Below are 16,196 nucleotides of genomic sequence, written 5' to 3'. Positions count from 1 at the left end.
GACTCAGTTTTCTTTTTTTTTTTTTTTTTTTTTGAATTTTTGAATTTTATTTTATTTATTTTTTATATAGCAGGTTAAGACTCGGTTTTCTGCAAGAAAAAAGGGACACAAATACTTTCCTCATACAGTTGTTATCAAGATTTTTTTTTTAAATACACATAAAATGTTTGGCATAAGACCTAGTCAAAAGAAATAAAGAGGGCTTCCCTGGTAGCGCAGTGGTTAAGAATACACCTGCCCATGCAGGGGACACGGGTTCAATCCCTGGTCCAGGAAGATCCCACATGCTGTGGAGCAACTAAGCCCGTGTGCCACAACTACTGAGCCCGCACTCTAGAGCCTGCAAGCCACAACTACTGAGCCCACATGCCACAACTTCTGAAGCCAGCGCACCTAGAGCCTGTGCTCTGCAACAAGAGAAGCCACTGCAATGAGAAACCCGCGCACCATAACAAAGAGTAGCCCCCACTCGCCGCAATTAGAGAAAGCCCGCATGCAGCAACGAAGACTCAACGCAGCCAAAAATAAATAATTAATTAAATAAATTTTTTTTTAAGAAAGAAAGGGAAGAAGACAGCTATTAATATTGTCACTACTTACTTCATGGAAAGCCACCTCCAGTAGGAAAGAGATGTTCCATCTGCACACGGTGGAACACAGAGACTCTTTCTTATTAATTAAACCACCACTGAGGGCTATGGAAAGGAACTTCACTAAAAAGATGCTAGAAGCATGAAGCAGATGATGCATTTCAGCAAGCCAAACTCAGTCACTTTTCTACCAAGAGGACAGAGTCCTTAAACTTTGCACAGGTTTGTCTACCTTGGTATCATTACGGAACACAGTGATAGACAAAAGCAAAACTTTTAAAACAATGCAAGTACTTTTAAATATAAATTTTTAATGTAAATTATTTTATAGCTAGCTTTCTCACATTACTTTCTTTTTGACCTTCATTCATTCAACAAACGTTTGTTGAGCATCTATGAGTCCCTTGGAATACAGTGAACAAACGATCAAATCCCTCAAGGAACTAACATTTTCGTGGTGAGAAAGACAATAAATAATCATAAGTAAATTTTATAGTATATGTTTCAAGGAGGTAACTATTATGGGGGAAAAACAGACTAGGGCAGGGGAACTTGGAAGTGGTGGTTGCCATTTTAAACAGGGTGGTCAGCGTAGGCTTCCTTGAGAAGGTGCTACTTAAGAGATTTGGAAGAGCTAAGGAAGTGAGGCATGAAGATTTATCTAGGCACAGGTAAAAGCCTAAGGCAAGCACTTGCCTACACCATCACCACGATCTAACAAATAAGCAAAAATGTAGTCTCTTAATAATATCACCTTCTCCCAAGAAAAACCTGTGCTAGCAAAACCGAAAAAAAAAAATTATATCAATTCATTCAACAAATGTTTAGCTAAGGACACAGAAGAGAACATGATATGCACCACTTTCTATTCTAAACTATAAAGACCTCAGCAAGGGGACTGAGGTTGACTACAAAGTTCTGAAGTGTAAGAAATGTTTTTTTCTGTTATTTAGCTTATCGGGCCTTCATTTCACTGCTTTTCAAAATTAAAAAAAAAACAACAACGGCAGATTTACAGAAATCTGTCCTCCAGATAAGGTGGGATGATACTACCTACACTGAAAGTATCTCAAAGTCTCTATTCTTTAAAGCATAGATATTGGCCCCTTAAGTTTCTTCACCTAAAGAGTTGATAATTTCAAAAGTACTAACAATGATATTATATTAACATCTTCTCCCCCTGCCTCCAACAGGCCAAAACATTGCTACTGGGAGTCTAATAATTTTTCTAACACTTTTCCAAGATCCACTTCAACTGTAGAAAAAATGTGATCTACCAAGTACAAGGTGCTATATGCCATGCACCATGGTAGCTAAGTAAGAGGTCTCTGCTCTCCAAGACCTCATCATGTGATATGGAAAAACATATGCATTATATATCTTTTATGCTATTTACTACTTCAAAAGTAAGTAGAGCTCATAATACCACTTAGTTGCAAAGAAAAATACTATGAATTTTTTTTCCCTCAAATCCCAACCAAAAGGTTGTAATTATAGAGTTGAAAACACATTTTACAAACCCTTACACTATAAAAAATTACAATCTTAGCAGAATATATTTTATATCATTTATCTGATCCCACTTAGCAACTAGAGAGTAAAAGCTTAGAAAGTTAAGAGACTCACAACAAGAAATATCATATAAAAGGAACCAAATGGAATATATTGATTATTTTTCCCCAATTATGTTAACGGATATTTTAAGATTAGTTGAAAACACGTTTCTACATATTAAGGCATGTATGCAAGAGAAAACAGAGGACCAAAAGAAAAAAGAGTAGCACACTTTAACCTCATGCCCTGATCTACTTTTTAATTAAGTGCACAAATCCTGAAACACACTCCTAAGTATTTATGGCTAGAAGTGTTTCTCTTCTAACCTCAACCATCAGTCTCCTCTTAGGACTGGCCTAAATAAAACATGTTGTTATATGCTTCACCCAACTTAGCATTACATTAGCTGGCTGTGTAGTCCATGTTTTCAAGGTATCGTACATAGAGCAGAAGTACTTTGTCTCTTTCTACTTAAATGGCCTATCAGGCATATTAGAGCTACCCTGTCATCATGTTTTACCAATGAGATTAGCAAATATGAAAACTGTCAGCAAGATTATGAAAAAATAGGTGTACTCTCAAACTGCAAATACTCTTTGACCCAGCAGTTCCACTTCTGGGAATTTATCCCAAAAGACAACCCATGAAGAAAATTATTCACTACAACATTGTTTCTAATAGGAAAAGATAGCAAGACTCCATTTCTCAACCTCCCTTGCATTCAGATGTGGCCATGAACTAAGTTCTGGCTAACAAAACCTGATTGGAAGTGTCCTGAAGTAGCAGCTTCTAGAAACCTCCCTGTAAAAAGGCTGGCATGTAAACCTTTGCCCCTTCTCGCATCCTCCTGCTGCTTAGAATGGGCTGCAGTAGTTGGAGATCCAGCAAGGTCAATGAAGACAAGAGCAACATGCAGCAGAGCAAGAGCATAGCAAGAATCCAGGCAACCACTGCGGGGTGGGGGTGGGGCTGATGGGCAGGGGACAAGGGGAATGAGGATAGACTAAAGGGCTACCTTGACTGCAGCGTTTGCTACATAGGTACATCCAACTGTCAAAACTTATCGAACTACCCACGTGTTTCTGTGAATTTTACTGTAATTATTATGCCTCAAAAAGAGAGAAAGAGAAAAGAGCAATGCCATGAGTGCTATACCAGCCCTAGAGCACTTACCTGAACTTTTATAAGAAAAAGAAATACCTCATTGTTTAACCCACTGTTAGTTTAGCTTTTCTATCACTAATACACTCTTCATATGCCAATATGTAAAGAATGAAAAAATCAAGTGAAAAAGGTAAGATAACGTTATGTAGCATATGCTACCATTTATTTATTTTTTTAATAAATTTACTTTTTATTTATTTATTATTTTTGGCTGCGTTGGGTCTTTGTTGCTGTGCACGGGCTTTCTCTAGCTGTAGCGAGCGGGGGCTACTCTCCGTTGCGGTGCGCGGGCTTCTCATTGTGGTGGCTTCTTGTTGCGGAGCACAGGCTCTAGGCAGGTGGGTTTCAGTAGCCGTGGCTCGTGGGCTCTAGAGCACACGCTCAGTAGTTTCAACCATCAGTCTCCTCTTAGGACTGGCCTAAATAAAACATGTTGTTATATGCTTCACCCAACTTAGCATTACATTAGCTGGCTGTGTAGTCCATGTTTTCAAGGTATCGTACATAGAGCAGAAGTACTTTGTCTCTTTCTACTTAAATGGCCTATCAGGCATATTAGAGCTACCCTGTCATCATGTTTTACCAATGAGATTAGCAAATATGAAAACTGTCAGCAAGATTATGAAAAAATAGGTGTACTCTCAAACTGCAAATACTCTTTGACCCAGCAGTTCCACTTCTGGGAATTTATCCCAAAAGACAACCCATGAAGAAAATTATTCACTACAACATTGTTTCTAATAGGAAAAGATAGCAAGACTCCATTTCTCAACCTCCCTTGCATTCAGATGTGGCCATGAACTAAGTTCTGGCTAACAAAACCTGATTGGAAGTGTCCTGAAGTAGCAGCTTCTAGAAACCTCCCTGTAAAAAGGCTGGCATGTAAACCTTTGCCCCTTCTCGCATCCTCCTGCTGCTTAGAATGGGCTGCAGTAGTTGGAGATCCAGCAAGGTCAATGAAGACAAGAGCAACATGCAGCAGAGCAAGAGCATAGCAAGAATCCAGGCAACCACTGCGGGGTGGGGGTGGGGCTGATGGGCAGGGGACAAGGGGAATGAGGATAGACTAAAGGGCTACCTTGACTGCAGCGTTTGCTACATAGGTACATCCAACTGTCAAAACTTATCGAACTACCCACGTGTTTCTGTGAATTTTACTGTAATTATTATGCCTCAAAAAGAGAGAAAGAGAAAAGAGCAATGCCATGAGTGCTATACCAGCCCTAGAGCACTTACCTGAACTTTTATAAGAAAAAGAAATACCTCATTGTTTAACCCACTGTTAGTTTAGCTTTTCTATCACTAATACACTCTTCATATGCCAATATGTAAAGAATGAAAAAATCAAGTGAAAAAGGTAAGATAACGTTATGTAGCATATGCTACCATTTATTTATTTTTTTAATAAATTTACTTTTTATTTATTTATTATTTTTGGCTGCGTTGGGTCTTTGTTGCTGTGCACGGGCTTTCTCTAGCTGTAGCGAGCGGGGGCTACTCTCCGTTGCGGTGCGCGGGCTTCTCATTGTGGTGGCTTCTTGTTGCGGAGCACAGGCTCTAGGCAGGTGGGTTTCAGTAGCCGTGGCTCGTGGGCTCTAGAGCACACGCTCAGTAGTTGCGGCGCACGGGCTTAGTTGCTCCGCGGCATGTGGGATCTTCCCAGACCAGGGCTCAAGCCCGTGTCCCCTGCACTGGCAGTTGGGTTCTTAACCACTGCACCACCAGGGAAGCCCTATGCTACCATTTATGTTTTTAAACGTAGGGAAAATAGACTATACACCAGAAGACTATAAACTAGTAACAGTGGCCCTAGTGAGGGAAAAGTATGCCCAAGGCACAGAATAGAAAAGAAAATATCTCACTTTTTGCACCTTTCACATTTTGAACCATGCAAACACATTACCTATTTAAAAAATAAATGTTCTTTAATCCTATTAAACAAAATAAAATATTTCGTTTAACTTTTCTGAAATTTTGGTATATGCAGATTTTAATGATTTGAAGACTTACTTTGACTTTAGTTTCAAGATGATCCCACACTGAACTGAATTACTGAGACCACTAGATACAAAAATGACAAAAGAATAAAAAGTGTTGTAAGGGGTAAAAAGGGAAGGAGAGTGCTGAGAACTCTTCTTTTGAGGAAAACAGCAAGAAAACATTTTAACCAAAAAGAGAAGCACTGGGGTCATTCTACTGCTGGAAATATATACTATGTATCTTTTAATTTCTCATTATCTGCTTTTAATGAAAAACAAACAAAAGCAGCTAGCTAAATCAAAAAGGCCAACAAGGCTTTTCTCTGATTAGCTGAAGGAATCAAACAAAAGGTTCTTTCTTGTTAGGAGTATAGATTCTGAAGAGTTACAAACAGTAATGTGAAAGTCTCCGTATCAGATTAGAAATTGAAATAAAATGAGGATCTCTGAGAAATTTATCAAATTGACCATAGGTGGTTTTCTGTTCTCAACACTATTTTGTTAACGTGTATATATAAATCCTGTTAAGTTTTTATGGTGTAAACAGTATAACAAAAGAGTTACTCGGACTTCCCTGGTGGCGCAGTGGTTACGAATCCGCCTGCCAATGCAGGGGACATGGGTTCGAGCCCTGGTCCGGGAAGATCCCACATGCCGCGGAGCAACTAAGCCCGTGTGCCACAACTACTGAGCGTGTGCTCTAGAGCCCGCGAGCCACAACTACTGAAGCCCGGGCACCTAGAGCCCGTGTTCCGCAACAAGAGAAGCTACCGCAATGAGAAGCCCGTGCACCGCAACCGAGAGTAGCCCCTGCTCTCCGCAACTAGAGAAAGTCTGTGCACAGCAACAAACACCCAACGCAGCGAAAAATAAATAATAAATAAATTTATATATTAAAAAAAAAAGTTACTGAAAATCTACTACTCTTAAATAAACCATTTAATTTTGTCAGTTGCCCAAGACTTGGCCTATACATTCACGTATTTTTGTGTATGATTAGTATATATATTTCATATACCATTTTCACATACTTATTTCTATGTAATGATAATTAAGTTGAATGAAATAAAAAATATTCACTTTATAAATCCATAAGATTTGGGATTTTTATTTTTAAAAGGTAACTCAGTAAGGGGTTTCCCTGGTGGCGCGGTGGTTGAGAGTCTGCCTGCTGATGCAGGGGACACGGGTTCGTGCCCCAGTCCGGGAAGATCCCATGTGCTGCAGAGTGGCTGGGCCCGTGAGCCATGGCCGCTGGGCCTGCATGTTCGGAGCCTGTGCTCCGCAACAGGAGAGGCCACAACAGTGAGAGGCCTGTGTACCGCAAAAAAAAAAAAAAAAAAAAAAGTGTTATACTGTCATTTTTAAGTGCAAAAATATGCTATACTATATAGTCTTAAAATATATGCAACTAGAGTGTAAAATTATGTTTTAATATACAACCTCCTCCTACTAATACAAACAAAAATGTGGATTTTCCAGAAAAGTTAGTATTTATCTGGACTTTAATAATCAATTCTATTAATGATATGGCAGGGGAACCCACAAGGTGTTAAGATAAACAATAAAAAGACAAAAGAATAAATTCTTATATTTAAGACTGGTACTTGCCAAAGAATACATAGATCTGTAAATAGTGCTAAGAGAAAAAGTGACAGAAGTTAACTAATGCACTGAGCATAATGCCTGGAGTATAAAACATGCTACCCTTTTTTTCATTAAATGAATAAATAAAAGGCCTTGAAATTCCACAAGTTAAAAATGGTGGTACATAAGCATTTTATCAAGCTAACCACATAGCATGTTAAATAAAACAGGCAAAGAAAATGTCAAATGAAAAATAGGATTCCTAAAGCATAAAGCTATAGACCTTCTATGGACTTTTCACGATCCATTTTCATAGTCCTTGCAGTATCCCAAATAAGCTTGACTATTGTGATGATGGTATAGCTCTTCAACTAGAATACAGCCTCAACCAGAGAAACCTAACCCCACGGGCTGAAGTGGTGTGTAGAAAGTACCTAGAACCTCCAGAGAACAATCCTGATGACTGAACTTGAAATCAAATCTCTTGCCCTACTTTGGAAACAAGATTGCCTCTCCTGGTTCCTGGACAACAGACCAAATGTGTCCTTTGAGACTTCCTTACCAAACTCAAATTTCATCTTCAGAAACTCCAGCTTAATCAATAATTCCCTACAGTAGTTCCAAGAGTGATTTCAGAGCTTCAGATAGGCTATTTTTATATTATTAATTATTTTAAATACATTATTTTTAAATTTTTTAATTTTCAAGAAGCAAATGAACACTTTAATACACAAAGTCCTATAACTGAATCTGCTAGAAGGTGTCTAAGTTAAACAGAAAAATGGGGGAAAAAAATTTTTTTTTAATTTAAAGGTACAAATTTAAATAGCCCAGGTATGCCCTTAAAGATAAGGGGAAAAAGCTAAGCCTTCAATTATGTGTCTACAATTTGGGGATATAAGATATGAAAGCTTAGAATTTAGAGGAGGAGAGAAGACTAATACACATGAAACAAAGAGTAATAAATAACGGTATAAAGTGCTAAGTGGCTAAGTACTCAATTTGGGATGTCTATAAACTCAGATGAGGGGGGAAATTATCTTTACTTTGAGTAACCTCCAACTGAAATTTAGCATTTCCTTCTATTGGGAAGTCAGTCAGACCACAATAATATTAACAATACCTGCCACTGTCAGTAGTAGAAATCATAGATATTTTCCTATCACACAATCATAAGTTGCAGACACCTCCAAACAGTGACAATGTTCATCATTACTTGGAAATTATTAGACCCACGCTAAATCTTATTATTTAATACAGAAGCACGTTACTATCTCATAATTTAAAAAAATATTTTGATAACTGTATTTTAATGTAATTGGTTTTCTTTGTAATCCTATGTAATTTAAAAATACTACGCAGAAAACGGGTCCAATAGGCTTCAGACTGCCAAAGGTGTCTATGGCGCAAAAACTTTCAAGAGCCCTGCCCTACAGCTTCTACAGAAGCACTCTCCTTCCCCACCTCTGGATTTGATGACATAAGGTCGTAGAGCTTGCAGGTGCCGACAAACACACTGTAACCACAAAGGGACAACACCATGGAAGCAGAGCTTATTAAATAAAGGAAATAAGAAGATGAGATTCTGACCACCTAAGTACAAGTGGATCAAGCTTCATCTTTGGTCTTTTTAGTACTACAAGCCAGTAAATTTGATTTGGTTTTCTGTTATACTCACTACACTCAACATCTAAATGGTACAGCTGATTGCAATAGTTTCTATCTCAGGAAACCAGAGCAACATCAATTTCTTGGCATAGCAACAGCAAAATTACAAAAGGATTCACTTTACCACCATTAGGGAATCTGCGGAAAATGAGTTTAGTTTTTCACAAACTAAGTGTGCTGAAGACTCACTCAATACTCACTCCAATCCACTCTCACATGGACTTCCTATTTTACAGAGGCTGTATAGCTAAAAACTACATTTTCCAGATGGCTTTGAAGCTAAGGTTTCACATAAGACCTAAGTGTGGCCAAGCAGCCCACTTAAGATATAGAGAGCAGAAAGTAACATGAAATGATGTTCCTGCCCAAGGAAGTTAAAATTTCTGCCACATGTGGTAGCCTGTAATGGCAGTAGCTCCCTTATCAGGCAAGTTCTACAGTGTCTCTGTGGTGTTTGTTCTAGAAGTTCAGTCTAATCTGTTCATTCAGCCTACTCAACATTTACCCATCTCCTTCTTAATAAATCCCATTTGCTACAACTACTTAGAGCAAATGCTCTTGCTACAGATTCTTGAAAAATAAATACAAAGTAAACATGGATGTAAAAAAAAAGCAGCATCTGTGTGATGAACCTGGAGATTGGGATTGACATATATACACTAATATGTATAAAATGGATAACTAATTAAGAACCTGCTGTATAATAAATAAATAAATAAAATTTAAAAAAAAAAAAAGCAGTATCCTATTGGCAGGCAGAAACCTAACAAGAGTTAACAGCTTATGGATACAGATATAGGCTTGACCTGGAAAGCATTATAACTGAGAAGCCCTAAGAGCTAAGGGCCAGATTACAAGGAGCACAAGAGTCAAGAACAGAGCTTTAGACAGACTCAAGAAATAGAGAACAAACTAGTGGTTACCAATTGGGGGTGGGGGAGTAAGAGGTGTAAACTATTAGGTATAAAATGAGCTACAAGGATATATTGTACAACGTGGGAAATATAGCCAATATTTTATAATAACTATAAATGGACTATAACCTTTAAAAATTGTGAATTACTATATTGTACACCTGTTAACATATAATATTGTACAGCAACTATACTTCAATTAAAAAAAAAAAAAGAAGAGAACAGAGCTTTAGATAGTTTGGATCTGGAAGAGAAAGAATTGCCAGCCAAGCTGATAAATCAGAAGAAATCAGAGATAGGCAAAGAACCGAAAGGAGAGAATTCAAAAAATGAAGATGTCTTCTGTACAACTAAATACCAAAGATAACAAATGGGCTAAGAATTTAACTAAAAGATCCGTTTTTCACATTACTTCCTTTCTCAAAGATTGTCCTGTGTAAAAAATAATGCTCAAACTCCCTCCATAATTGGGTCCCTTGTCTGCTACTGCAGCTTCATACCATAACTTTTTCTTTTTGTTTTTTTAATACTATACTTTTAATCAGTCTTTTTAAAATAAATAAGTAAATAAACCCCCTTCTCCAGATCCCAAAATAAACGTCCAATCCAAGGCCCACACCTAGGAAGCTTTTCTGGCAGTCCCAGTTGCCTCCTCTGAATTCATGTAACATTTATCAGACACCTAATTAAAATCCAAACTAAATTATAAGCTTAAAGAGAGCAGGGACTATGTTCTTCATTTCTTTATATTCCGAACACCCAGCATAATGCCATTCAAATGCACTGCTAACAGCTAGGCCCTTTCAACAGGTAGTTTCAGAAGAGTGGAAGTAAGATTGCAGGAGATTAAAAATTTAATTAAATTCACTTGGAAGGTGAACAAAGAAACCTTCCGTAGAAATGGTAATGTTCTATATCTTGACAGGGTTATGGGTTAAATAGATGTATGAACTTGTCCAAACTAAGGGACAAGTTAAACTATTTGTTTACTTATTTAATAAGTAAACAAATAGTTCATGATAGGCATGCAAAAGTATTTACTGGTAAAGTATACTTACTTTGAAATACAACCAAAATATAAGATTGACTGATAAATACATAGAGAGAGGGTAGAATGGATGGATAAATAAGCAAATACAGCAAAATAAGAATTACAGAATCTACATTGTGGATATTTAGATATTCATATTCTATGTATAAACACTTCTTGCAACTCTTCTGTGATTGAAATTTTCATGATAAAATGTCAGGGGAAAAAAGCAGAGTGGAAATAATGTGAGGCTCACATTATTTCAGAAGTTTGTCAATTAAAGGATTGACCTTAGAGAAGAAAAGGAAGGTATATATACCTGCCTCTGAGAGAGGGATGTCTGGATTGTTCCTCTTCTCTCTACCTCAAGTCTTAGACTGCCTATACAGACTAGTTCTGGCCTTGAGTGCTTGCTCTTGCCTGAAAGAAAATGCTCCCACTAAGCTCCCTTCATTCTAGCACAATCCAAACTTGTGGAGCCTGACCCCTTTATCTGTCTTGGGCTATGATAATCTGTTCCCTATTCTTTTTACCTGAGCTTCTAATACCTCCTTAACTGACCTTTAGACGAAACCTCTGGCCAATCTGCATAACATAAATGGTTCATCCTCTTGGTCCAATTCTTGCCCTTCAGACCTATGGCCCCCATGGCAAGGGAATGTTAAAACAAAGGTCACACAGTCCCTGGCTGAGGACCTGGCAGAGAGGTACTCAAAACATGTTTGTTAGATGAATCAAACCCATGCCTGATAATAATATAGTACACACATAAATAGAGCTTAGTTTCACATTTATATCTACATTGTGCTGAGGGTTGAAAATGTGTGTGCTAAGTTTCTGGAGTTGAACATTTAAAAAGGGAAGATCTGGAGCCTCTTCTGTGAAGAGCAAACCAGAAGACAGAGCTGTTAACAGAAGGTTGACAAACTCTTTCAACTGACATTAAGAAACACCTACATTTAAATTATTAATGCTTTTCCCAGATAATACAGTACGTTCATCAGCTTCAAAGTGCCATAAACATGAACTACAGGGGGAAAGATAAATTATGCAACAGTAAGAATTGATAGGAATTCAATTTCCAATGACCTAAATGCACTTGGGAGTTAATTTGCTTTTTCTTACTGTAGCTTCCAAAGGACCGCAGATTATGCACTTGCTGAATTTTGCCTTTGTCACACATGACCTAACAAGGAAGGCATTCATTCTACCATAGTAGCTTCTCTCAAGTATCTGGTTCTAAACAGCTGCAAATTTTGGAAGATAACACTGAATGATGTTTCTAACCATTAGTAGTTCTCTCCCCAACAAATATGAAAACAAGATTAAGGTTTACTAGAGTATCAAAACTGTGCAAATTAAACTGGCTGAGCATAAATTTATTAGAAAATAAAGTAGAGGACACGGGTTCGTGCCCAGATCCGGGAAGATCCCACATGCCACGGAGCGGCTGGGCCCGTGAGCCATGGCCACTGAGCCTGCATGTTCGGAGCCTGTGCTCCGCAACAGGAGAGGCCACAGCAGTGAGAGACCCGCGTACCTCAAAAAAAAAAAAAAGAAAGAAAGAAAGAAAGAAAAGAAAGTAGAAAATTTGTACAAGAATTTAAATTTTAGATGTTATGTTAATAGAATTGATCCAATAAACATATCCTAAAGAATTTCTAAAATACAACACTTTCATTGTTCACATTTGCTTTTATCTGTCAGAAAGATGCTACATCACTAATGACTGGCTGACATAGTCCCTTAAATGCTGTAACTGGATAAAATGACAAAATATTTCAAAATAATACCGATCGCAAATAAATTTCCATTTATAAGAAGTGGAAGCTGCTTCCTAGACCCAAAACTGCTAGGCCTAGGTGAAAAATAACCTGCCAAAAGTAGAAACAAACTGTAAAAATGTTTCAGAGTGTTATGTGTTATGGCTGGTTATACAACTATACAAAGAAGCTGGTTTTTTTACACCTGTCATTGTTCCTACGTCATATCAGAATACATGAAGACATTTATTCTCCACCTATCAACTCATTTAATAAATTTATTTATTTTATTTATTTATTTTTTGGCTGTGTTGGGTCTTCATTGCTGCACACGGGCTTTCTCTAGTTGCGGCAAGCGGGAGCTACTCTTCGTTGCAGTGCAAGGGCTTCTCACTGTGGTGGCTTCTCTCTTCTCTCATTGTGGAGCACGAATTCTAGGCGCGCGGGCTTCAGTAGCTGTGGCACGTGGGCTCAGCAGTTGTGGTGCACGGGCTTAGTGGCTCCAGGGCATGTGGGATCTTCCCAGACCAGAGATCAAACCCGTGTCCCCTGCATTGGCAGATGGATTCTCAACCACTGCGCCACTAGGGAAGCCCCTATCAACTCATTTTTCATAAAAAAACTCATAACTGCTAAACACCATAGAGGAGGAAAAAACGTACTGCCAAGGAGAAGCTATTTTATTATCAGCATTTATATGTCTTTCAACTCACATGTAGTTTGACTTTCACCATATACCCTAGTACATTTAATTTACACAGATCCACGTAGCCTCCCCCAGAAAGGCTCCCTGGAAAAGACACATGCAAGTGTCCTTTCCGTACCTCCTTCAACTTCATTACATAATATCTTGTCATGATCTTTTCATTTTAAAGAGTAGGTTGATTAACACCCTCAAAATCAGCAATTTCATGTTAATTTGGTACTTATCAGTCTTGAAGTCCGAAAAACCCAAATTTTGTCTTTAGAGCCTTAACACTGTCACCACATGATTCCTAATTTCTTAAAATAAATATATATATAAAATAATTTTCAAGTACTGCACAAAATGCTATAGAATTTCCAAAGTACAGTGAGCATTAAAATGAGATTTACAGGAACACCTTGTTTTGTAAACTTCCAGTCAAATCTAATGGTAATTAACAAGGGTAAATTTTTGCTTTCATTTTTCTACAAAAACATAGTAACAGAGGATGACTTCCACCAGCATGTTGATGCAGAATCTACACAGACAATACCTTATCAATCACTTTTAAAGAGCAAATAAGGAAGTATTAACAACAAAAAAACCCTAACATTACAAGTCAAGGTCAGTGGGGACAGGCTGAGGACCTCCTATCCAAGCTTCCTGCTAAAGACACTAAATTGTAATTATGCTTCAATTTTAAGCCATCTACCTCTCAAACTAGATCCTATTTAAATGATTTTATAGAGAGGAAGAAATGAGCAAAAATACTGATATGCTGCAATACCTGAAAGAGAGTCATTAATGGCAGGTGACTAGCTTCTCTTCTGGCCTCATCTCTTTTGGAAGAAAAGCAATATTCATAGGCAGGGCATTTTTTTAAATTCTGTAGTTTCATATTTGAAAGCATTACAGATGAAATATTAGTTACTTGTCCAGGCAAGCAGTCCTGGTATATGTTATTATACTGTTACAGCCCAGCCTCAGTAAGAAAACAAGGAAAATCCTTGTTGTTGAGCTATAAGCATAGGAAACCCTCAATTATCCATGGACAGGGACAACCTGGATAAATTAAATCCCCAGGTAATTATTATTTAAGAAGAATGTTGGATTAATTCAGAACTCCTCCTCCCTTTACAAAAGAAAAAGTTGACTTAAAATCCCCTCTCTCTCTTCCAGACCACTAACAAAAAAAGCAAATAGGCAGATAAATGATTTCAAAATTGTCTAGCAAAAAAGAGTAAGGCAAATAATTATCAGCACTCGAACTGGTTCTATTTTTTCCAGCAATTCCGATCACAAGCCATCAAACTATGAGTTTAGCTTTCTCAAATGCATTTACATTAAACACCCACCCATCCACCCCCCACAAAAAAAAACCCTCCTGATTTTTTCCTAAATCATATGGGTCTTATTGAACTGTACTAACAATGTTCGAAATGGAAGTTAAAGAACTTAACAACTATTACATTAAAATTGTAAAATGCTGATATCGAACAACTTTCGATTCAAAATCTCTGCGATGCTAGGCGTTGACAGAAGCTTTACCTTCCTTTTTCTCCACTCCCGGACCTCCTGGCCCTTCTGCGTGTCAAGCTCCCCGCCGGGGTCTGCATGACATCAGAGCTCATCTCTTGGAAACCCCTGACGTCACAAACACGCTAAACCACAGCACTATGACTTCATCGGAACTGGGGCGGAACCGCAGTCGACTTGCGCCAGCCCGGAGGCTAGAGAAGCTTCCGAGCCTCGGTCCTGCCAGGTCCCAGAAGAAGGTTAAGGACAGGCGCCAGCTCACCTGCGCTGGGACGGGGAAGGACGGAGCGGCAGAGCCCCGGCGGGCGCGACAGGGCGAGGCTACCCCCACCCAGGGCCCGATTTCCTCACCGGCCGCCGGTGCCGGGGGTGGGAGAGCCGACCTGGAGCCTCCCCACGGCCTATCCCGGATCTCCTCCGCTTCAGCCCTGACCCGGGACCCCACTCCCGCCCGCCGGCCTGCCCGACCCTCCGTGCCCCGCGGGGGCTCTCAGCGCCCGGCCCGTGTGCGGGCAAAGGAAGCCCCCGGACGAGGTGCGGGCCGCCGGGTCCCTGCCCCAGACCGAGCACCGGACCCGCGGGCGGCGCCCCCGCCCCCACCCGCCCGGCGCCCAGAGAGCGCAGGCGGCCGGCGGGAGGGGGCGGGGAGCGGCCACGGTGGCCGCCGCCAGACCCCGACCGCGCCGCTCTCACGCCACGCCCCGCCCCGGCCCAGACCCACCTGCGCTCCTGCCCCGGCCGGGGCCTGGCCCGGGGCTGCACACCGCGATACAGCGGCGGCGGCAGTTGGCCTGGCTCGCTCCCCACCGCTGAGGCGGACCGTGCACCCAGCGCGGCGCAGCGGAGCCCAACGCTCGCCCCGAAACCCATTTGTTTGGCTAAAACGGCGTGACGTCACGCGCCGGCCCAATCGACGGTTGGCCAGGGGAGGGGCCGCGGAGCCAGGGAGTCGCAGCGCCCCTGCCGGGATTCTGCGACACTTCGGATGCTGGGTGTGCGAAGAGTGGGGGACTTAAAAAAGGGAGAACCGGTTGAAGCATCTTCGGGCCCCCAAGTGGTGAAGAGTGAAAGCTCGAGTAAAGCCTGCAGAGAAAGGAATCAACCCCTCAGGCTAGCCAGAATGGTAGTAACGCCAGTGTTCAACAGCCAATAGACATGACAAGTCTACTAATAATACTCATGGGTGGATGTGGAGCTATAAATGGTGTTAGATTACTGTTAGATAACCTAGTACACTTGGGTTCAAATTTGCTTCTGCTGCTGTCTGGGGAGGCTGGGCTTCAGAGTTCTCATCTGTAAAATGAAGGGGTTGAAAGAGTCCTTTATGTTATTCTTTTCTATGCAAATCATGGCAGGAATATCTACCAGCAAGCTGATAAACTTTGAGGTTGACAGTCTCAAAATGTGATCTTTAGAAGTTTAAGAGATTGTAAATGATGACTATAAGAAGTTTTTAGTATTTTACTTAATACTTTCAAATCAGGGTGCCAGTGAGGACCCTTTTACACTCAGCCTTTAAAATGCTAATTGTTTTCACTGTAAAAATAATTTTAACCACATCATAAAACATGAGGACAATAAAGAAAAAAAATCCTTCACTCTAACACAGCCACTCAGCATTCAGCTTATTTTCTTTTAGACCTTTTTTCTCATGCATATTTATTTTACAGTGTTGTGATCATAGTGTACACAAAATTTTGGATCCTGGTGGGTTTTGGGTTTTTTT

The 16,196-nt window shown here is 39.9% G+C and overlaps 1 protein-coding gene across 1 annotated transcript in view; it reads right to left on the bottom strand.

The window, feature by feature from the left end:
* Window positions 1-15,413, bottom strand: part of FBXO34 (F-box protein 34) — an 85,958-nt gene extending 70,545 nt beyond the window's left edge. Inside the window, exon 1 of the mRNA XM_007445984.1 lies at window positions 15,192-15,413. Within this exon, the coding sequence (XP_007446046.1) occupies window positions 15,192-15,340 (149 nt within the window). The 5' untranslated portion in view covers window positions 15,341-15,413. The remainder of the gene's footprint in view (window positions 1-15,191) is intronic.
* Window positions 15,414-16,196: the final 783 nt, after the last annotated feature.

The sequence above is a fragment of the Lipotes vexillifer genome, unplaced genomic scaffold (genome assembly GCF_000442215.2).
Source record: "Lipotes vexillifer unplaced genomic scaffold, Lipotes_vexillifer_v1.1 scaffold43, whole genome shotgun sequence".
NCBI classification, from domain to species: domain Eukaryota; kingdom Metazoa; phylum Chordata; class Mammalia; order Artiodactyla; family Lipotidae; genus Lipotes; species Lipotes vexillifer.
Note: the sequence above shows the minus strand (reverse complement) of the source record. Positions and strands in the feature narration are given on the sequence as shown.